This window comes from Aethalodelphis obliquidens, unplaced genomic scaffold (assembly GCF_003676395.1).
Source record: "Aethalodelphis obliquidens isolate GAN/ISIS:26980383/991018 unplaced genomic scaffold, ASM367639v1 scaffold2, whole genome shotgun sequence".
NCBI lineage: Eukaryota > Metazoa > Chordata > Mammalia > Artiodactyla > Delphinidae > Aethalodelphis > Aethalodelphis obliquidens.
Window position 1 is genome coordinate 9,817,921 of NW_020837946.1, and position 22,483 is coordinate 9,840,403.

A 22,483-nucleotide genomic window follows, 5' to 3' on the forward strand; every position below is an offset into this window, starting at 1 on the left:
CCAAAAAAAAAAAAAAAAAAAAAAAAAAAAAAAAAAAATTCCGCATGTATGACTTTTTATCATCAAACACAAACAATGAAGGTTGTTTTTCCTAGTGACTTTTTAGAGGTTAGTGCTTCACTGCTCTTACGGTTTATGAGATGAGGAAATCCTCATGGTTAACCTTAAAAGTCTTTTAATTTCTCTGGAAGCCTATGTTGGTAACAGGTTGAAGGTGGCGACTACCGTCCAGCCTTCTGCATTTGCAAAAGATGGTCTCATTACCAAAGAACCTTGCTGCCATGGTGCATCCACTGTCCCAGGGGTCCGTGAGTAAGCCTGTGAAACAGTGTGATTCTGATGATCTCTCAGGGCGATTAGACAACATTATCGCTATTTCTCTCCTTATTCTAGGAGTGAGCACCAGAAAGATTCTCTTTTGTAACTTGAATCTACACGATTACAAGTACATGTAATCAAAAATATTCCCTTTACAGAGCAGCCATCCCCCCAAAACTCCTACCAGCAATACTAACCCTTTGTTGGCTATTCCCTTTACTGCTTCCTTTAACGACCTTGGAAATTCATGTTTTTCATTGTAATTAAATAACGGAGATGTTTCCTGTGATTAAAAAAAAGCAAATAGTATAAATTGTTTTGAAAACAAAATAGGACAGTGTTAGAGGTACATCATATAAAAATGTAAATCTCTGGAAGCTTCCAGAAATATTATCTGTGAAACATTGAATTGGGTCCTGGATGCTGTTTGGTGAGGGAAAGGGAGGGGGCAGAAAGAGTTGTATGTTCGGGAAAGGACTTGTGATACCACCCAGCAATAAGGGCTAATGCATATGCAGCAGGGGGAAATCAGTTTCACGAAACCCAGATTTTTACCCTTTTATGACTCCAAGGTCGTCTCACATCTCAGGTCAGATTCTCTGGGAGACTGACTCTGAAGCAGAGGTTTATTTGCAAGGGGTTTGCTGGGAAGTTCTCTACGGAGCCATGCCTGGAGGGGGTGGAGGCGGGGCTGGGCAAAGGAAGATGCTGAACAGTGATGGGGTTGTAATAGAACCTTGGCTGCACCTGGAGGGAGCGATGGAGCTGAGATGGCTCTTCAGAGGCTCCCCCGACCCCCCCATCTAGAGACAGACCTTTGTATCCCTGCATCAACCGGTCATTGCCCGGGGACTGTCCCAGGGAGGGGGCACAGCCTTGGGCAAGTCAGCCTCCTTTGGCTGAGGGCAGAGTCGAGAGCAGGACCCAGCTGTGGAAGGAGCAACGTCAGGGATTCTGTGCACACGGCATCCACTACCGTCCTCCCCTCTGAGGCTCAGCTCGACTTCCTTCCCAGTAAGTTCATTCCACTTGGGAATAGCACCTCCACGTTTCTGGTGGGTCTCTTGCCCTGGAGAAGCCACCAGAGAAAGGTTAGTGAGACCAAGTACAGCCTCGTCAGTGCAGCTGGAGTGAAGGCCCAACTGATGCTCATCATTTCCCTCCACTACTACCTGTTTCAGATCCATTCATCCTGAGCTGGCCACTCAGCTGGGCTTAGTGGCTCATTGGTGAGATGACCCAGGCCATCACACTTGAGGGAATCTCAGCTCCTGATCACCAAGTCCCTCTCAGGCCACCATTGCTGCATTTATCTGTTTACTCTTAAAACTGGGCAGAGGAGTTCTCAGAGACACCCTGAGACACATGGACACCACGATTTATCCCTCTCTGTCCCTACCTGTAAGAGCAGCCCTATCTCCTCTTGATAATGCAGGTCAATTACTTCTGCAGCAGAGTAAATCCTGCCCTTCACTGCAGATTTCTGGGCATGTGGAATCAGAAGTAGTTGTGCAACAGCTATCACTTAAATTAAAAAAAAATTAAACTCTTTTGAAGTCTAATTTACATAGAATTAAATGCACATGTATTAAGTATACAGCTTGATGAGTTTTGACTCATCACTACCACAGTCGAGAGATAGAGGGGCTTCCCTGGTGGCACAGTGGTTGAGAGTCCGCCTGCCGATGCAGGGGACACGGGTTCGTGCCCCGGTCCTGGAAGATCCCACATGCCACGGAGCGGCTGGGCCCGTGAGCCATGGCCGCTGAGCCTGCGTGTCCGGAGCCTGTGCTCCGCAACAGGAGAGGCCACAACAGTGAGAGGCCCGCGTACCGCAAAAAAAAAAAAAAAAAAAGAAAAAAAATACTTCGTGCTAGAAAGTTCCCTCATATCCATTTGATTTCAATTACTGCCCTCCCACCCCCAACTAGGAAACTACTGATTTTCTTTCTGTCAGTATACGTCTACAGGTAAGGTTTGCCTTTTCTAGAACGTAATGTAAATGGAATATATAATGCATACTCTTTGGTGTCTGACTTCTTTTGCTCAGCAGAGCATTTTTAAGAGCCTCCATGTTGCTGCATGTTCTAGTGTGTTCTTTTTTGCTGCTGAGAAGTATCTCACTGTAAGGATAAACCATATGTTCAACCATTTACCTGCTGATTGATATTTGGTTGTTTTCAGTTTGGCCTATGATAAATCGAGCTGCTGTAGACACTCGTGTACGTGTTTTTGTGTGGACATAGGTCTTCATTTTCTTGGGTATATATCTAGAAGTGGAATTGCTGAGTCATACAATAAGCATGTATTCAACTTTATAAGAAGCTGTCACACTGTTTTCTGAGATGGTTGTTCCATTTTATAACCCCGGCAGCAATGTTGGAGAGTCCCTGTGACTCCACGTTTTTCCCCAGATCCTTAAGGTAGAAGCTTAGATAATTGATTCTACACATGTTTCCTTTCTAAATATAAGCCTTTAAGATTATATAGTCCTCTCTTAAGGTTGCGTTAGCTGCATGCAACAGTTTTGATAGGCTGATATTCATTGTTCTTTAATCAAAATATTTAAAAATGTCCTTTGTGATTTCGTCTTTGATCCGCACATAACAGTGTGTAGTTTAATTTCAAATATTTGTAGATTTTCCAGGCATTTCTCTGTTAGTGATTTCCAAATGAATTCTGTTATGGCCAGAGAACATATTCTATACGATTTCAGTTCTTTGAACGTTACCGTGGCTTATGTCATGGAGCAGTATATGCATATATGCTCTGTCTATATGGGTGAATATTCATATGCCCTTAAAAAGAATGTATATTCTGCTTTTGTGGCATGCAGTGTCCTATAAAAGTCAATTACATTAGAATAGTGACTTAGCAAAGCAGAGTTTAATACATCTTGAGCAAGGAGAGCAGCACTGCTCTTAGTTCAGAGGGGTCATGGAATCTGGGAATTCAAGATCTCCAAAGACATCCAGCAATCTGTGTTCTCCTCTCAAGCCTCAGGGTCTCTCTCCCTCCCAATCAGAGTCCTGAACGCGGCACTGCACTCTCTGGAGTGGAGAACTCAGTCTTCCTGGAGCTTTTACTCCACATTTAACTCACTCCCGGGTCTGAGCCTCAGCTTTCTCCACCACTTAGATGCAGGAGATGTGAGTCTCTTTATATGCCAGGAAGGAGGCGCCTTGGCCGTAATCCCCAGCTGTATTTCTTTGTCTTTCTCCAGTGCATCCACAACACTCAGCGACAGCCATCTGATTCCATAATCCTTGTAATTACTGTTTCCCTTAAAACACTCTAATGCCCGAGACACTGCACCCATCAGCGCATTCCCTTCCATTTGTATCCCACTTCATTCACCCCCAGTTACAGTTTTAACAACCCCCCAGTGACAGCGTTCCGAGATGATTGGAACTCCGTCTATTGCCAGCCAGTGGGTGGTCTGGCTCCCAAATGCCCACTTTAGAGTTTGGAAGCAAACAGGTTTGGACAAGAAGAGAGGTTGCATTGTGAGGCGGCTGCAGCCAAGGCTTTGGCTGATCCCACAGTAGATGCTGGGATGGCCTCCTGCCATTGTCCCCCATTGAGGTCTGCGAACCCCACACTGGAAGTGGGCTGCCTGTAGGGAGGGTATATATCGGGCAAGTCGGCTTCCTTTGGCTACAGGCAATGCTGAGAGGGGGACTCAGCCATGGGCCATTGGCTGACACTACCAACCTTGGCCCACACTCCTCTCTGCTGGGGCCATAAACACAGTGATCCTGAAGGGGGAGGATGGTACATCAGAACATCCGCTACACCATGACCAACAAATCATTCCTGAATGTCGTCTACACTTCAGAGAGGTCTTTGATGATTTCCTGCTCCTTTTGATTTCCTCTTACAATATGACCAGTAAAAAAAGAACACAGAACATACAGCCATGATTTCTGCAGCTCTACCTGCAATTCCAGGTAGTTTGTTGAAGGTGAAGATTCAGTTTCCTCCTGACCTCACTCCCAGTTCCCCGTCCATAAGGCCACTGACTTGCTCTCTACCACTCCCCAGTGATCTCTGAATCTTGGCAAGAAGGGCTGCCCTGTCCAACAGAGCAGGTTTTACTTGCAGAAGTGCACCTGCTTCAAGTTAAGCAAAGGCCAAGACAGATCCAGAGGTATCTTTCTTTTTGTGGATGTTCTTTTCTAGATAACCTAATTCCTACCAGTTATGGCCGGCGCATTTCCTATAGGTTTGAGGACAGTAATTCTTGGCTTCGATGATGGAAGTGGGAAGAAAGAGAGAGAAAAAAAATGGAAGCAAAGAAAGATTGGTTTGGTGTGAAATCAACTCAGGTGGAGAAGTGGTGAGGTGGGAAGATAGCAGAAGCTGTGGCTTCACACCAGTCCCCATGAGAGAGTGTTGGGATCATACTGGTAATCAGGATGGAGGTACAGGGCAACAAAGACCCTTAGAAATCAGGCCACAAAGAACAAGAAGAGTACAGAGTTGCCCCTTTCTGGGCTAAATGTGGTGGAAACAGATCTGAGCACATCCTCCATGCCGTTCTCAGCTTCCCCAGGCTCTAGTTGGAAAAGGAGCTGTATTTACTGATCTACAAAGATGGGCAGTGTCTCAGAGAGACTGAGAAGGACTCTGAAAAAGCAGGTACCCTCATGTTCATTGCAAACTATGCTAGAAAGAATCCTAATATGGTTGGAGCACGGCCCAGTTCCCACCTTCCTTTCAGAAGGACTTACTAGAAAAATTAGCAGGCATGGCTCGGCAGCATGGGTCACACAATCTGAGAGTAGGACAGGGGTGTACACTAGGGAATTGGGAGAGCAAGAGTAAAACAAACAAAAAAGGAAATAAGGCTTTATGTCAGACTATGAGGCTTCACGTTTGCGCCAACTCTGATAAATCAGGAAATACTGAGAAAGATGTAAGGTTTAGTAGGAGACTAACATGTCTTAGTGATGCTTTCTGTATCAGTTATCTACCCCTACCTAACAAGTCACCCCAAAACTTAGGGCTTAAAACAATACAACCATATTATTTTCTCATGGCTGTGTGGGCCAGCAATTCTGTGCTCAGCCGAGCGGTTCTTCTGCTGGCCTCACCTGGGTCATGCATGTGGCTGCTGTCTTTGAGTGGTGTGACTGGGCTGTCAGCTCACTCATGTGTGGTCACTTTGGCTTGGCTTCCCTCTGCAGGGTCATCATCTCAAAGAGGCTAGTCTGGGCTTCTTCCTGCCATGACCTCAGGTTCCAAGAGGGTGACAGTAGAAGCTGGAAGGTGTTTTGTGACCCAAGCTTAGAAATGCCACAGTGTCACTTCTGGTGCATTGTACTGATCAAAGCAAGTCACACATCCAACACAGATGCAAAGGCTGCAGATAAATTCCATCTCATGATGGGAGAAATGGGCAAGCCACACTGCAAAGGGCATGGCTTCTGAGAGGAGCAGAATGTTTGCAGCCATCTTTGAAAATAATCTGCCACTTTTCTAAGGCTGGTGAGGGTATGAGGAGGTCCTGAGTAGGAGAATGACAACACACATCCTGGGTATTAAGTAGTCCTGCCCCATTTGCCTTTTAACCCAGTTTGCAAAGACAACTGTGAAGTTTTCCTTTTGAGGGAGGGAAAGGGTTATCTGAACACCCTTATAAATACCTATCAGTACATAGGGACGAGAGCCAGTGGCTCCATCACTATAGGGAGGTTTAAATGGTTTAATGAATTTTCTATATGGCTCATCTACAGCTGTTTTGGTGATTTTGAAATGAAGTTAATGATACCAGAAGGACTTTCCAGTACTTGCTCTGCTAAACATGTGACCATAATAAATTTCACCATCTGATTAAATTAAAAATGGAAACGAGCTTTAATGTGGTTTATCACTTTTATGTGAAAAGCTAAATCAAATAATTGAAGTCCACAAACGTTCCAAATGGAAATGATCGGACCACAGGAAACATGGGCCACTTTGTGAGAATTTGATCATTCAGTAATAGAAAAGTAATGGGATGAAAACTAAAGTTTTCTGCACACCTACTATGTGCCAGGCATGTTGCACGCATTCACTCATTCATGGCCTGCAATAACTCTAAGTACTATGTAATATTATCCCCCTTTTTACAGATGAAAAATCTGAGGTTCAGCAAGGTTAATGACTTGCCAAAAGTCCTCACCTAGTTCAAAGGCTGGGATTCAGCCTGTATCCTTATTGTCCTAGGTCCTTTCCCATATTTATTGAAATTGATACATATTTTATAAATGTATTAAAATTATGTACACTGTAGCTTAAACAAATCTATAATCATATCATAAGCATTTTAAAGCTGCAATGCAACTTCATAATTATCCTCTTTAATGGCTGCCTAATCTTTTAATATTCCTGTGACATGCTGGACCATAATTTAATTCACCATTCTCCTGATGTAGACATCTAGGTTGCTTACCTTAGGACTCAGAATCATGAACTAGATTAAATTTGGCTCACAAAACTTTCTGGGGATGGTTGGAATTCTTTTTCTGGACAAAACGTTGTGTTTATAGTTCACCTTGGCCTTGCCAATTTGTGTGTGTGTGTGTGTGGTCCTTTTCCTTGAAATGGTATTTATTAATAAGATTAGACCTGCTTAGATAATTACAGGGGATTAAGTACATGAAATTACGCACGTACTCGCGTGCCTAATATTTCTACTCATTGCTCCAAAACAACTCCTGCTTATTTCAGCAACCGTTCCTTGCTCAGAACAAACCTGTTTACACTTTCAGACTCACCAGGAGGTTGAGGTTGCCACGTCCCAAAACGGGACTGGGAGAGATCAGGGTGCACGTCCTAGCTCTGACCAGTAGATGTCTCTATTGCATTCACCCTCTATTACAGGTTCCTTCTGAATAGGAAGGCTTGGGAGCAAAACTGATGGTGGGAGGGTTGTTCCTTTTGTCACCTTCTACCAGGCTCCACCTCCACTCTCATTTCCCCTGCCCTAGTTTCCTGATTCCCGGCATCAAGGTAATGAAAACAGGAGTGTCCTTTGAGTTTAAACACTACTTTACCAAATATGTTTGCAAAGTGGGACTAGTAACTGAAAGCAATCACTACAGAGCCGAAGCCTTTTCTCCTTAAATAGCATCATACTCTGAACTAAAAGCTGTATTACTGAGTCATAACAATTAATTACACTCGGAGGTGGTGAGAAGACAGGATTTAACGCTCTAATGCAATTTGAATTTAGGCCGTTATCTCATCCCGCTGCTATTTAAAACAAAATCACTTTTCCACGGAAGCATCTGCAACCAAGGATGGTTTCAGAGCTCAAGTCGGAAGACATCCCTGGCAACGGAATAGTCCTGTTTTAGCTTCCTGAGAGGTTGAATGTGCACATTTGGATTTTCTAGATTTTTGTAATGAAGTGCATCTCTTTTTGCTTTGGGGTTTTATAAAAAGAGAATTAGGAGGCTGAGAAGGTCTATTATTGTCAGCAGGACTTTTCTAGGTGTGGGAAGTGTGCATGAAGAGTTATTGGAAAAGTAAAAATATCATCTCAAAACAGAGACCACATGACCAAGCATCTGAGATGTATTTCCATGTAGGGCTGACATACCAACCCCTCATCAGAAGGGATTTACTGGTAGGTCCAGAGCAGGTAGCAGGGACTGGGGAAGTAGCTGAGAAAGTCTTGGTGGTTTTTCGTCAGGAATGGGAGGGTCCTGTGGTCGTCAGGGGAGATAGAGACCAGCCTCTCAGAAGCATCTCTGTGGCTTTGGGGGAGGCTCCTAGGGCACTGAGGGTCTGGACCTGCCTGGGTGGGTGGCAGCAACTGTGTGGTGTGGAAGGAGCCATCCGGAGGCCTGGAAAAGTGCCCTGGATAGGCACTGCCACTATGTGACTCTCCTCTGGGCAGCTCTGTGAACCTTGTGCTCCCCAAGCCTTGGGAGATGCGGGTTTCTGTCCCTCGGAGAGTTCTGGGAGGGTCTGGTGAGCTGAGTGCTCTGATATCTGGAAATCACTCTACCTGTGCATGACCATGGGCAGATCCTTCCAGACGTGGGGTGTTGATTTTAGTAGTGCCCGAGTAGCTCAGGACCCAGGCGGTGCACCTGCAGTGTGGTATGCCCTCGGGACCCTCCCCCGCCAGTCCCCGCTGCTCCGTGGGCCCATCTCTCAGGAGCCTTGGGCTCCCCGCACAGATGGTGTGGCCCTCCCCCTCTAGCTGTTCCTTCTGTCCCTGAGCATTTCCCACCACTTCTCCTCCCACCCTCTTCATCAGCCTCCAGAATCAGCGTAGCCTCCCCATCCTGCCAAGCTCCCCCAGCCTCCAGCCCCAGAACGTTGCCCTTTTCCCACGGTGTTTCCATGGTCAGAGCAGTTAGAGGAGTAGGGTAAGAGCCCCAGCCTCCAAGTCATCTTGAAGCCACTCACTGGCTGTGTGACTTTAATGGTCACCTAGACTCCGCAAGCCTCATCTGTGTCGTCCAAACGATGGGAATGTTCATACTCACCTTGGCCAGCTGTCAAGAGGGTGGGAGGAGCTGGGCTTCTTTAGGAAAGGTAGTTATTTCACAGTGGCCCACACCAGCCTCCATGCCTGGGAGCCCAGGTTGGCCCTTGGCTTATCTTTGGGTTCACAGAGCTTCCTGAGGCACCTGCAGATCTCAGGGTGGATGGAGGACGGGGGAGCTTGTGCTACCTTCCTCACCCAGGTGTAGGAGCCCCAGTCCTCTGCCCCGCATGTCATGCCTCACCTGGTCCATCTTCCTCTCTTACCCCAGACATACCTGGACCCCCCTCAAAGAAGCTCTCCTCTCCCTTTCTTCACCCATCACTCCTGTTTTATTTTCTTGCCAAGATGTCTCACCACCTGACCTAGTGCCCTTTCAGGTGTTTCCTCTGTCACTGACTGTCTCCCCCAAGTAGAATGAAGCTCAGGAGAGGGGGAACATGCTCTTGTCTTCTGTTCTGTGCTACTGAATCCTCAGAATCCAGCACAGGGGCTGGAGCCTAATAGATGCTCAGTTAACTCCACTGGAAGGAATGAATGGAATTCCGTGGCCCAGCACAGTGCCCGTCAAGACCCAGGCGATTCGGAGATCCCTGTTGACAGGAAGACTGAGACCCCAGAAGGCTATGGGCTCTGGCTTCAGGAAGCCCCCCCCCTCACCAGGCTCTTCCCTCGCCCAGACCCCATCCCACCCGGGGCTCCCCGGGGGAGCAGGGCCGCCGGTTCTGGCCTCCGCACACTCCCCTCGCCGGGATTCAGGGTCCTCCGCGGCCGGGATGCGGGCTCCCGGCCGGGCGGGGGCCGGCCCCGGGCATGCTCAGAGCGCGCAGGTCCGGGCGGCGGCGGCGGGGGAGGAGGAGGGAGCGCTTGCCGCCGCCGCCGCCGCCGCCGCCGCCGCCGTCGCCGCTGCCGCCGCCGCCGTGCGCTCGTGGGCCCGGGCGGAGCTGCGCAGTCCTCTCGCAGCTGCGCCAGGACAGGCGGCTCGCGGCCGTGCCCACAAGTTGCCGGCAGTCGAGCGCCGCGCCGCCTCCCCCCGCTCGCAGCCCCCCAGCGCCCACCCCGCGGCGGTCGCCGGCCCCTGGACGTACATCCCGCGGGCGCCCACCCCAGATGTGAAGCGGCACCGCAGCCCCTCGCCCCCCAGCCCCTCGCCCCCCGGCGCCATCGACAGAGTCTCGCCAGCGTCTCCTCTGCCAGACCCCGCGGCTGGAAGATGTGGCAGCCGGCCACGGAGCGCCTGCAGGTAAGGGGCACCGGGTGACCGGGGGCCAGCCTGGGGGAGAAGGTGCTCGCACCGGAGGAGCAGAGGTGGTGCGTCTGACCACTGCCAAGGATTTGCCCAAAGCGATCGTGTGTGAACGCAAGGATTAGAACCTGATGCTGTCGGCTTAACCCAGCGCCGGGCACCCGGTCGGGGTGAGGCGGGAGGGGGGGGGGTGATGAAATTGACGAACGCATTGCTTCGGGCGGCGCAACTTTTGCCTTGGGGATTAGTTGCCTATAGGTATATATAACGCTGGACTTTATGACCAGCAATTTTAGATTGTATTCCACTGACACAATTTACTGGTCTGGGGTTAGGAATTTTGCATCCAGATTTTTTTTTTTCCTTTTCGTCTCCAGGAAAGACAGAACAAATGATTTGAGAAAGCATACGTTTGCCAATATAATTTGGAAATATCAAGCTTGGTTTGGCTTGGTCATGGTATGCTGCTTATTCTATTTTATTTTCTCCTATTTGTTGGCGCTCTCCCTTCGTCTCCCCTGAACCCAACCTCCCCTACATATTTGAAAATCAAAAGTTAAATTCAGCCAGGAATAGTTATGCCCTGGGTCATCCCATCAAAAGTTTTTCATTGCTGTCTACTGAAATGCCAAACTGCTTTTACTTTGCATTCTGAAGCCAGGGAGATGAGATGGGAAGGCGGTCAAAGTGAGAAAGAGGGGCGTTTTCAGAGGGGAGCTCATTCAGTGACACTCGGGACCCCGAAATCACCCTGACTGCAAGGTTTGACTGCCTTCGCTGGAAAATATTCTCAGGAGGAAGGGCAGCTACTCTGCCAGATAAAATCCACTGAATCCTGCAGTTAAACTTTTGGCAGGCTTAGAGCCACACTGTTTCATAGTAAACTTTGAAGAAGTGTTTCAGTGGTAAAATACAGCACCGTTGGAAGCTGAATGCATCTGAAGACTTGGGACAGTGGAGGCCAGGAGCCTTCACTGGCTTTGGAGGTTTCTCAATGAAAATTCAAAGGGCCAAACACGGACTGTCTGTCTCTCAGATGCTAGGAGAGTCTAACCTTTGCCTGTGAGTTCTCATACTGAGGATTAACCTGCAGAGGGCATTGCTTTTAGCAGAAGCGGATGCCTCACAACCCCATTCCAAGCCTCCCCGGGCCTGCAGTCTGGGGGAGTGGGTTCACAGTAAGAGCTTGAGACACCAGGCCAGTCCCCTAGGGTCTCAAACAGAATGAACAAGAAAAGAGATCTTTAGCCTTGAAGATAGGGAGGTGGATGACCAGCCTCCTAACTCTCTCCTTCTCTTATTAAGAGAGTCAATATTGGGCTCTGAATGATTGGCCAAAGGTGATGTAAATGTATTTCAGCCCTGGCATCAGTTGCCAGTTGTACGTGTGCATTTTTCCTTCAGTTCAGGGTGGTGAATTTATTCTAAAGGAAGGAGTGACTTAGCGGGGGCGGAGGGCTTCCCATCCAAGTGAGGAGAGAAGCTCTTGGAGGTCCTTAGAGAGATGAGGTCAGAATTCCTGGGGGTGGCTTTTGTGGCCTGGGGATCCGTGCCTCTGCAGAGTTTGTAGATTTTTGTCTCTTGAAGTTATTTCTACTGGCCTGTTTCGTGTAGGGACTCCTGTGTGCTCCACAGCACGTGACCCTTGGCAGGAGCTAGCTCTGGCTTGCGTTCCGCATGGCGATCGTTCCTCGCTAGAAATGTCCTGGCTCTTCTGTGAAATGTACACATGTGCGTTTGGCATGAGCCTGGTGTATTACAGTGTGCATTTGCAATGCATTTGTTTCATTTTGAAGTGTCAGATTGAAAGAGCAGGGGTTTTTGGCTTGTGAAAGCTCAAGTAAACATGCCTAGTCACTGACTAAAATCAAGTCACCATTGGAAGATACTTATCGACACAGGGCTTAACTTCATGCTGCCCTAATTTAAATTAGCAGCCAGATCTGGTTCTCTTAAAAGTATACCTCAAGGCTTGCAATTATAAAAGTGAGCCATATGGAGAAAAATCTTCGTATTCATGGCTTCTTCCCCAATAGCAGCTTAGCTGTTCTTTACAGCACGATTTGTATGTTTTTATTTTTTGCTTCTGGGGAAGGGAGCTGTTGAGGGTGACGTGGTGAGTGAGCTGCTTGTAATGATACTTTGTTTACATTCCTTGTGGTTATTTTTGTCACTTGGGCTCTGTTTGCCATCTGCGATTTTTTCTTCCCTTTTTTGCCCTCAAGGCACCACTGTATAGGAACGTTGGTTTCCAATTCCTCAGTGAATGGGATGCTTCACATGCCCAGATGTTGTGGCCATGGAAATGGCAATGGAAAGCGTGTTCCATGGGGAAATAATGATGAATCCCTGTCTGTAACAGAGTCAAAGCCCCAACCTCCTTACACAAATCTGTTTAACTTTCTCATACCACCTCCCTGGTTTTTTTTCCTCATTCATTTTTAATGCAAACATTCTAACTTAGATGAGCTTGAGTGAAGAGAATGCTTCAAGGAAGTGTTCCCAGAGCTTCCTAACAGGACTAGGGAGTCAATTTCTTGTACAAATACCTAGAAACAAAAGAGGTGAGGGAAGAAAAGGACATCTTTCCTTAACTGACTTTATTAGATGACGCCATTCAAAAGGTCCATGGCCCAGGGAGGGAGTGTGGCTGAACTCTGTTTAGGCTAGACAGTCATCCTCTAACTAATGTGAGTCCGGTATCCAGCTCTCTTGCTCGGGAAATGGCGTCTTTGGTCAGGCTGGATTATTGTTATCAAACCCCACTTCTTCGCCAAATGAACGAACGCTGATATTTTCTGATCTGAGGCTTTGCTGTTTGACCCAAATCCAGTACAGGCAAAGTGACCTGTTGCCCCGAGTGGGGCTGAGCTGGGGAATTTCTCATTCAGTCACACAGACTGCGGCAAGTCCACCTGCCCCCCTGAATGTTAAAACTTCTGTTACATCCCACTCGAGCCCTCGCTGGGAGCTTCTGCCATTAAAAATATAGTAGGATCAAAGGGGATGTGAAGATTTAAATTACCACCCCAGCTTTTAAAGTGGAATAAATATGAATTCTTCCCTTCTTACCTTCTCCTTTGCACAGCAGACTTTTTTCCTTAGAGGGACTTGGGAGAGTTATAAATTTTTTAAGAAGCAGATTTGAAACAGGCTTTTTTTCGGAAAAGTGAGAGGACTTTCCAGTAAAAAAGGCTAAGTGTTGGTTTTTCAACATAGAGATGAGACTACTTCTGGCCTCGATATTTTACAGTTTATATTTTACAGTTTCCCCTGATTGACTTCATTGTTGGGCCGGGCAGAGGCGTTAGAAGTGACAGACTCATCGGCTCAGGAGTGTGGGCTCAGCCACGAGGAGCGTGCGTTTCCCCAGAGTGTCTGTCTTCAGGGTGCTACCACATACATTTTTTGGAAGCCTGGAAAGGTGGAGAGCAGGAGAAAGATGACTGGAGACTGAGTTTGGAACAAAGGAGATCAATGCATCCTTGCCTGTCGTGTAGTTACTACAAGGACGGAATGGAGAGTGGTAGTAGAAAGGTATGGGAAAAAGTTCTGGCAAATTCTAACTGTGGAGTAGATCTATGTGTGACCATCTTCTTATGAGACGTTCTATAAAGGTCCTAGTAATTTGCCTGTTTTTCCTGTAATTAAAATGTCTCCATGGCAGATCCAGAAAATACAGAACTTTTATCGATAAAGCTGGCTTTTGGCTTCTCAGCCTGGACCGTGTTTCCCCCTCACCACTTTTTTTTCTTTTTTCTTTTCATTCACATTTTGGTCAATGGCTGTACCTTAGAACCTCCAAGAGGGTGAAATGAGGAAGGGTAGGGAGGAAACCAGATCCTGAAGAACCTTTCTTTTAGTTTCTTGTTAAACGTCTGGCTGATAAAAAGGTTTACATTTGTGACTAAATACTATTAGGTTGGCCAAAAAGTTCATTGGGTTTTAAGTAAAAAGAAAAGACATTTTTCATTTTCACCAAGAACCTTCTCGAACAACGTATTCATTAACCGAACGCACTTTTTGGCCAGCCCAATATTTGGAGATTGGAGGCAGTAACAGCACTTCGTCTTGCCCTTTCTCTGCCTTGTCACATCGGGCGGATCTTGCCTTGGCCTGGAGCGTCGATTGTTCATGACTTATTTCTCTGTTATTACCCACTTCCACTTTTCCCCTGAGAAGGGAGATGGAAGAACCTTCTAAAAGATCAGCTAGAGACCGTTAGACTGGGCCCATCAGGCAGAGAGAAAAGCTTGGCAGATCCGACACTTTTCCTGGCAGACCAAATTGACAGGAGGAAAACAGAGCGAGGCAGATCATGGCAACACCAGCTTTTATGGAGCACGCGCTGTGTGTGTGGCACGACGCTAAGGGGTTTTATTTGAATTATCTAGCTCATTTACCTTCCATAACTGCTTTTATCCCCTTGTTATAGATAAAGAAACTGAAAGCCAGAGAGTTTAAATGATCTGGCCAGGGTTGGGCAGCCAGACATGATCTGAGCTGGAATTCGAAGCAGGAGGTTTGCTCTGGATCTCCATCACCGCTCTTCTGTCATTTAGAAGGATGAGACAGCAGGATGATGTACACGTGCGGGTGCTGTTGTTATTAATAAACAGAATGGCAACAGTGGGGGCCTCATGGGCTCTGAGAGGCTACTTTCATATCTCTTGTTGAAGCCGTGTGGTTGCCTGCGTGGACCAAGGACTACCCTCTTTTTGGTGGCCCAAATCTCTGGGGGAAGTAAACTGCTGTGTCGTCCTCAAGCTGAAATTCCCAAGTGCCATTTAAGAGTCTCTTAAGCTGGAGCACATGGCATTTATCCAGACTAGAGACCTTGAAACTGCAATAAAGACCGATCACGTCTGCAGTCGCTCCCCATTTAGGCCAAAAATGGGAGGAAGGGAGGGAGGAGGTCGGAGAGTTCAAGAGCAATTGCTTAGAAATGAGTAATAGCTGCTCTTACAGACACACAGGTTTCTCACTAAATCGATCCTACATTTTGCTGTTCTTTTCAGCCCTCATAGTTGAGTAAGCATGAAGCATTGGGCCTTATCCTTCCTAAAGAAAACTTGGACTTGTCATTAATTTGAGGTCTCGCAGAAGTAAAATGCTACCTTATATCATTGGGTCATTCCTGGACTTTTGACAAACTAGAGACCTTAAAAGCTGGCAATAACCCCGATCACTTCTGCAGTCGTTCCGCATTTAGACCAAAACTGGGGGGGAAGGGAGGGAGGACGTCAGAGAGTTCAAGAGCAAAATCTCTACTAAGTGACTTGCAAAATGCTAGTCTTGGGAAAAAAACTCTCTGACCCTTGGTTACCCATTGCCTAATGTTGACTGTCCTGGGTTATCCTGGAGCATTAGGCAACGTTTTGCATTTTGTTTGATGTTCCAGATTATCTCTCTCTTCCCGCCTTCCCTCGCACTGACTCCATTCCACTGTATGAATTTGTCCCATAAATTGGATCCTGGAGCAGCTGATGCTGGACAGCCCCACGGCTATTGGCCATCAGGCTCCCTTGCACAGGGCTATTTTGACTCCTCCAATTAGCTGCTGTTTAGGGACTCGTTAGTGGTCAGCAAATAAAACCAGTCCAGAAGCACTCAATGGCTGCAGTGTGCTTTGCTCAGCCACCTTTGGGCACAAATCTAAATGGAAGCTTTATCTAAGGAGAGCAAGAAGAAATATTTGAGATATTTGTCCAAAGACCTCCTTAGAGTCTCGTGGAATTCGTTACTATCATTTTATGTTAACTTAAAAAAAAGAAAAGGTTGTGATCCCAATTTAGCTGCTCTCCAGTGATAAAGCATCAGAATATTCACCAGGTCCAAACCCCAGGGCGAGAACTGGAATAGGATGGTGTCAAGGGTAAAGCACAGACTTGCTTTGTGCCTTTGGCGTATTCCAATGCTACCAAAGTCACAGTAGGCTCTCTCACTTAGTACTGATGCCACTTGGTATTTGCTGAGATATCCCTTCCCAGTAAGACAGCCCAGGCCATCTCCTCCCCTCATGTGTTGTGACTGAGGTCTTAATTTGATAAAGGATGTTTCAGTAGTAAAAAAAGTACCACCTCCTTCTGTTCTTTGAAGCCTGTGTATTAGTTGGGTCTTTTATTACTTGCACCCTTGGCTTTCCTAACTGACACGGCTACAAAGGGACCAAGAGTCAGATTCAGAGCCTGGTCTCTATGTCTTACTCATTGTTATGGGTTGAGTTGTTTCCCCCCCGCCCCCACCACCACCCCGACACAGATATGTCGAAATCCTAACCCTGGGACCTGTGAGTGTAGCCTTATTTGGAAACCCGGTCTGTGCAGATGTAATTGAGTGAAGGCGATGTCATACTGGATTAGGGTGAGCCCTAAACTCAATGACTAATGTCCTTATAAGGAGAGATTTGAAGACACAGGGGAGACACGGGGAAGAGGGCCATGCGAAGATGGAGACAGAGTGTGGAGTTATGCTACCACAAGCCAAGGAAAGCCAAGCACGGCTGGCAACCACCCGAGGCTAAAAGAGTCAAGCAACGATTCCTCCCTAGAGCTTTTGGAGGGGAATGGCCCTACCAACATCGTGGTTTTGGATTTCCAGCCTCCAGGGTTGTCAGAGAGTACATTTCTGTGGTTTTAAACCACCCAGTCTGTGGTGATGTGTTACAGCAGCCCTAGGAAGCTAACACGCTAGTACATTCATGAAACCTGCTGCCTTTGTCTGTGTTCTGTCACTGTACTTCCGAAGGCTAAGGTGTGCCTGACTTTCATATACTGGGACTAAATTAGTGTTTCTGTATAGCATGCTTTTTGTGCGGAGTGTGAATTTGTTTATGGTGGATTTGAAAAATAATGAAAACGGACATTAAAGAACAATTAAATGCTGCTGCTTTCTCTCTCATCCACTTCTGGTCAACATCCTGGGAAAATGAAGCCAACACCGAGAGGAATGTGTGCCCTGTTGCCAAGGGAGGGCCTCTGGAAGTAAATGTGCTTCAAGAGATAGTTCATGCTGGTACTTAAAATTATGGGCTGGGGTGTGGAAGACAGTCAATTCAAGGAGGATCTCAGTGACCCTCTTCCAGACAGGCAGGACCGAGGGAGGCCCAGGGCTTTATTCTCAAACGATCGGGGTTGTCCGTCTCTGCAGGGTCCCAGGTAGCCAGCCTCTGGGATTTGCCTCTTCCCAGCAAGGACAACTGTAGATTGATGTTAGAATCCATTTCCAGTCAACCTCCAGGACAGCTTCAGAGTATGTCTGGTTGATTATTCGTATCTGGTTGGATATTTTGTTTTGATTTTCACTTGGTGACTGCATAAAGTATTTCAATGAGGTATCCATGCCTATGCTGGAACTCACTTTTAAGATAAAATAAACGTCATTAGGAGTCATAGTACTTGCTCTCCTGGGCCAGCTCCTCTTTTTCATACAGTAGCCACGATGGCACAGACGTTTCCAGTCCTGACGAGGGTAAGGAGCCTGGATCTCTGCACAGCTACTCGTTGGACTTGCATTTCTCAGAGTGAAGAGTCACTCAAGTTTTTTTTTTAATTTATTTTATTACCATATAGTTGATTTACAATGTTGTGTTAATTTCTGCTGTACAGCAAAGTGATTCAGTTATACATATATATATATACACACACACATACACACACACATACATTCTTTTTCATCATGGTTTGTTGCAGGATACTGAGAGTCACTCAAGTTTTGAAAGGCTGCTTTACTTTCCACTCTCTTCCTCAGTAGGGAAGGATGCTGCACATGTGAAAGGGAGGGGGAGGTGCCAGGAGAAAGGGGCTCCTTAATCGTTATCCTTTCTTAATAGTAGATCCACCCTAATCCTTTCACGACAAACCCTTCCCCACGGTTTCTGTGTAATTGTGGGTCTGGGGATAAACACGCAGATACTGTAGCCCCTTCTGCCCACCGCATGCTTTGATGTCTTTACATCAGGAACCAGCTTTCCCTCAGGTGTGTACGGCATCCTGGTATACAAGCCACCTATAACGCGGGACAGTAGACGCTGCTGTTTACTTTCTGTGTCTTCTGAGGCTGCTCCCTAGGCGCGGACCTGGGGGCTGCGGGACCGTGGTGCTGATGAGTGGCTATTGCTACTTTTTTTTGCTTTAGGTTTAACTGCTTGGGAGCTTAGTGCATTAGTTTCCCAGGGCCGCTCTAATGAAGTACCACAAGCTGGGTGGCTTAAGCAACAGAAATGTACTGTTTCGTAGTTCAGGAGGGTGGATGTCTCCAGTCCGGTTGCGTGACGGGTCGATAGCGTCCGAGGGCCGTGAGGGAGCATCTTTTCCGTGCCTCCCTCCCAGGTTCCGGTAGTTTGCTGCAAATCTTCGGCATTCCTTGGCTCGTGGCAGCTTCACTCCCGCTGAAGCTTTGCGTGGTGTTCTCCCCACGTGTTTTTCTCTGTGTCCAAATTTCCTTTCTTATAAGGACACCGGTCATATCGGATTAGGGGCCCACACTAATCCAGTATGATCTCATTCTAACGTAACTAATTATATCTGCAATGATCCTATTTCCAAATAAGGTCACATTCTGAGGTACTAGGGGTTAGGACTTTTACATATGAAATTTTTGGGGACACAATTCAACCTATAATATACTTAGTGTGGAATTTTTTTTCGGGGGGCGTTATCCCTTATGTACCAAAATATTTCTCCCTACTAGAACCAACCACCAAAAAAACCCCACTTTTTTTCCAAGTGGTGGTACAGATGTGTAATGGAATAGGGTGCACATCCTCTGCATGGCAAAGTCATGGCTACTATTTTAGACTTGATTTGACTCAAAAATTACAAAATAATGTCTGCTTAGGGTACCAAGAAGTTGATAATCTTGTTCATTCCCTCATTCTCAGTTCTGCCCATGAAGGAAACTCATGTGATCTGTCTGGTAGTTTTTTGCCCATAATTTTCCCTAGGTTTTTACAAACACATACAAATATATAGATACATATTTAGGTTTTTCTCGTTTGTTTAAATAATGTAATCATTATGTATATAAAACTCTGTAGCTTTTTTCACTTTACAGAATGTTTCTTGGATATCTCTTCTGGTCAGTTCATGTAGCCCCAACTCATTCCTTTTACTCCCTACATAAAATTTGGTGGTGGAGCTGGACTGTAATTTATTCAGTCCTTCGTGTGTCAGGGAATATTTGGGTTGTACCCATTTTTTGTTGTTGTTGTTTTCCTCCCGTAAATAATACTGTTATAAGGATCTGCGCACTATCATGGTGCTTGTATTTCTTTAGATGGAACTGATAAAATTGGAGTTGCTGAATCAAAGAGGATGCATGTTTTAAATTTTAGCAGCTGTCAGCGAGGGCCTTTTTTGAGAGTTCTCCTTTTTGATCAGAAGTGAATGTGATTTTGACAAAAGTGTAAAGAAATAGTTTGCCGGAGAAAGGATAGTCTTTTCAACGAAACGAAACGATGCGGAAACAATCCATATGCAAAACAGCCAAATCAATACCATCAACAACAAACCCAAAACTTCAGTCTGTACCTCATACATATTCTATACAAAAATTCACCTAAAATGAATCATAGACCCAGGTGTACCATAAAACCATAAAACTTCTAGACAGAAACAGCAGAAAATCTTTGTATGCATCTGTGTAAACATTACTACAGTCAAGGTAATGAACAGATCCACTACACCCAAAAGTTCCTTTGGGTTGGGCAAAGATTTCCTAGAACAATAACAAAAACACATTGAATAAAAGAAAACTTGGGTAAATTGGACTTCATCAAAATTCTGCTCTTTAAAGAGCAGGAAATTTCTGCTCTTTAAAGATATTTGTAAGAGAATGAAAAGAAGACACAGACTGGGAGAAAATACTTGCAAATCATATATTTGTAATAAAGGGCTTGTATCCAGTATATATAAAGAACTCTGAAAACTCAATACTGTAACAAGATAAACAACCCAATTAAAGAAAATGAGCAAATGATTTGAACAAAAAAGTTATATGGTTAGGAAATCAACACATGAAAAGACATCATTAGTCATTAGGAAAATGCAAATTAAAAGCACAATGAGATAACACTGCCCAACTATAGAACAGCTAAAATTAAAAAGGCTTCAACGTACCAATTGTTGGCAAGGACGTCGAGGAACCAGACCTCTCATGCACTGCTGGTGGGGATGTAAAATGACTGAAGTCAGAATTACAGCTGCCTGAGCCTGGGGTGGGTGGAACTTTTGGGGGTGATGGGATGTGTTCAGCGTCTTGATTATGGTGATGGTTTCATGGGCTTGTACATATGTCAAAACTTACAAACTTGTGCAGTGTACTACACGTCATTTATACCTGAAGCTGTTAAAGTGCACGTGAAATTTTCACTGTATGCCAGGCACAGTGCCAGGTGTTGGGGAACTAAACAATACTACTAGTTTCTGCTCTCACTTCTGCGAATTCTCTGTAGTTTTTGTTTTCTTTTAACTGGATATTAAAATTCTAGCCCAGAATGTAAATAATGAACTCTATATTTTTCTTAGAGTTCCATTCTCTCCTTTGCAAACATTTCTTTGTTTACTTCCTGAAATGACATTTGCCATCCATCTCAGTTTGCCCAAGGATCTGAGAGAAGCTAGTAGTTGAGCAAGAGGAGAAATCCAGACCCAAGGATGGAACGTTCCAGCCGATGCCTTGGCGGATCTTCCTCGTTCAGGATGGCCCCTTTAACCTCCATCCTCCCGGGGACGCATTTCTCACTTCTTTCTAACATGTTGGTTTTCCAGCTGCCCCAGTCCTCTGGGCCCTTTTTAGCCCTGTATCTTAGCATCTGATTCCTCCCCTAGTGGCCAGTAGACTCAGGAGATTTTGCTATCGAAAGGGTGAATTTCTGGTATTGTGATCCCTGCAGCTGGTCGGGCCACCTGCCTGCCATTCTTCCTCCTGTGATAGAAAACACACAGAGAATACATTCTGCAAAACCATTTGTGGGTCTTGAATCTAGTTTGCGGATGTAATATGCCTAGCAGATATAGAGTCTGGATTTCTTATGGAACAATTCTTTTTCTCAAGAAGATAGCAACTAAAACATTAGATAAGATGCAACAACTTTACCAATGGCCATTGAACTTTAGTAAAAAGCTATTGAGAAGCATATGAAAATAACTTTAGTTTAGAAAACGTTCTTCCCCTCAGGGAGGAAAATTTGAGGAATTTGATTTCATCTCTTTTAAAGGGCAAGGAACAGAAGCCTTTGTTTAATAAATATATAATGAGATCATGTGGCCTCTTGTCCAATCTGAGGTCCTGTTGAGGTGATGGGGCGCTATTAATAACTAATGAGAACAGCAGGCATGACCTGTGAGTCCGTCTCCTGGCAAACCAGAATGTGTGGTCACTCCTGAGTGTGGCACATAAAATGCTAGACTTCTGTTCCTCTGTTTACTTTGGGGGTGAAGGAAAGAAATGAAATGGGTTGAGGTGAGGGATGGCAGATGGGTGAGAAAGTCAAGCAGAGGGGAGACTGGGGAGCTGAGGGGGTAAAGGATGGGCAGACACCAAACGAGGAAGAAAGGGAAGGGCGGGGGAGTGAGCACCATGCCTGGCATGTCTGCGTGCGCCACAAAGGTTAGCTGTCTGTCGCACCTTCAATGCAGCTGTCGGCTTTGATACATTATTCCTTTGAGCAAAGGCATCAGATGCTCACACCTGCTCAGTGATGCCGAATGTTTTGGTGGATTACCTGGCTTTCTTGGAAAAACGCTTCTTTTCAGATGAAGAGCCTGGAAACTTTGAGGGGGAAAAAAAGGTAGATCCAAAGCCCCAGGGGTGAGCAGTAAGGGAGACATGGGAGGTGATGGGAGAATAAGCTTGTCCCTCAGTATCCGAGCGGGCGTTTGTTCCAGCACCCCCGTGGGTACCAAAATCCGTGGATGCTCAAGTCCCTTATATAAAATGATGCAGCACAGCTGGCCCTGCGTGTCTGTGGATGCTGAACCCGCAGATACGGATGGTGACTGTATTTCTTTAGGGTACAGATCAGGCTGCCTGTGGCCCCTACAAGCTACTGAATAGTGGAAAGACCGTGGGATTTTTAATCACCCACGGATCCAAATCTTGGCTGCTTCAATTATTGGGGGTTGCCTCAGGGCCTCTGATTTATATTTTTTCAACTTTAAGATGGGGATAATAACATTTAGCTCCTGACTGTCAGTTGAAATGTGGGATACATGGTATCTGGCACGTTATTGGGAGTTGGTAAATACTAATTTCTTCCCCTGCTTCAGATCCAAGAGTGCACTAGGAATAGCAGTATAGCGTTTTGGAACCAAGCAGATAAGTTTTGTGTTTCCCAAAGTCTGTTCCATGAGGCGCAAGCTCAGCGAGCTGCTCTTATGAGTCTTGCCACAAGGAGTTCAGTCTCTGGGTAGGTTTGGGAAGCACCAGGTGAA

At 46.0% G+C, this 22,483-nt stretch overlaps 1 protein-coding gene across 1 annotated transcript in view; it reads left to right on the forward strand.

Annotated features, from left to right (window-relative positions):
- Positions 1-9,732: 9,732 nt before the first annotated feature.
- PID1 (phosphotyrosine interaction domain containing 1) overlaps positions 9,733-22,483 on the forward strand; it is a 254,892-nt gene continuing 242,141 nt past the window's right edge. Inside the window, exon 1 of the mRNA XM_027119355.1 lies at positions 9,733-10,046. Coding sequence (XP_026975156.1) covers positions 10,017-10,046 — 30 coding nt within the window. The 5' untranslated portion in view covers positions 9,733-10,016. The remainder of the gene's footprint in view (positions 10,047-22,483) is intronic.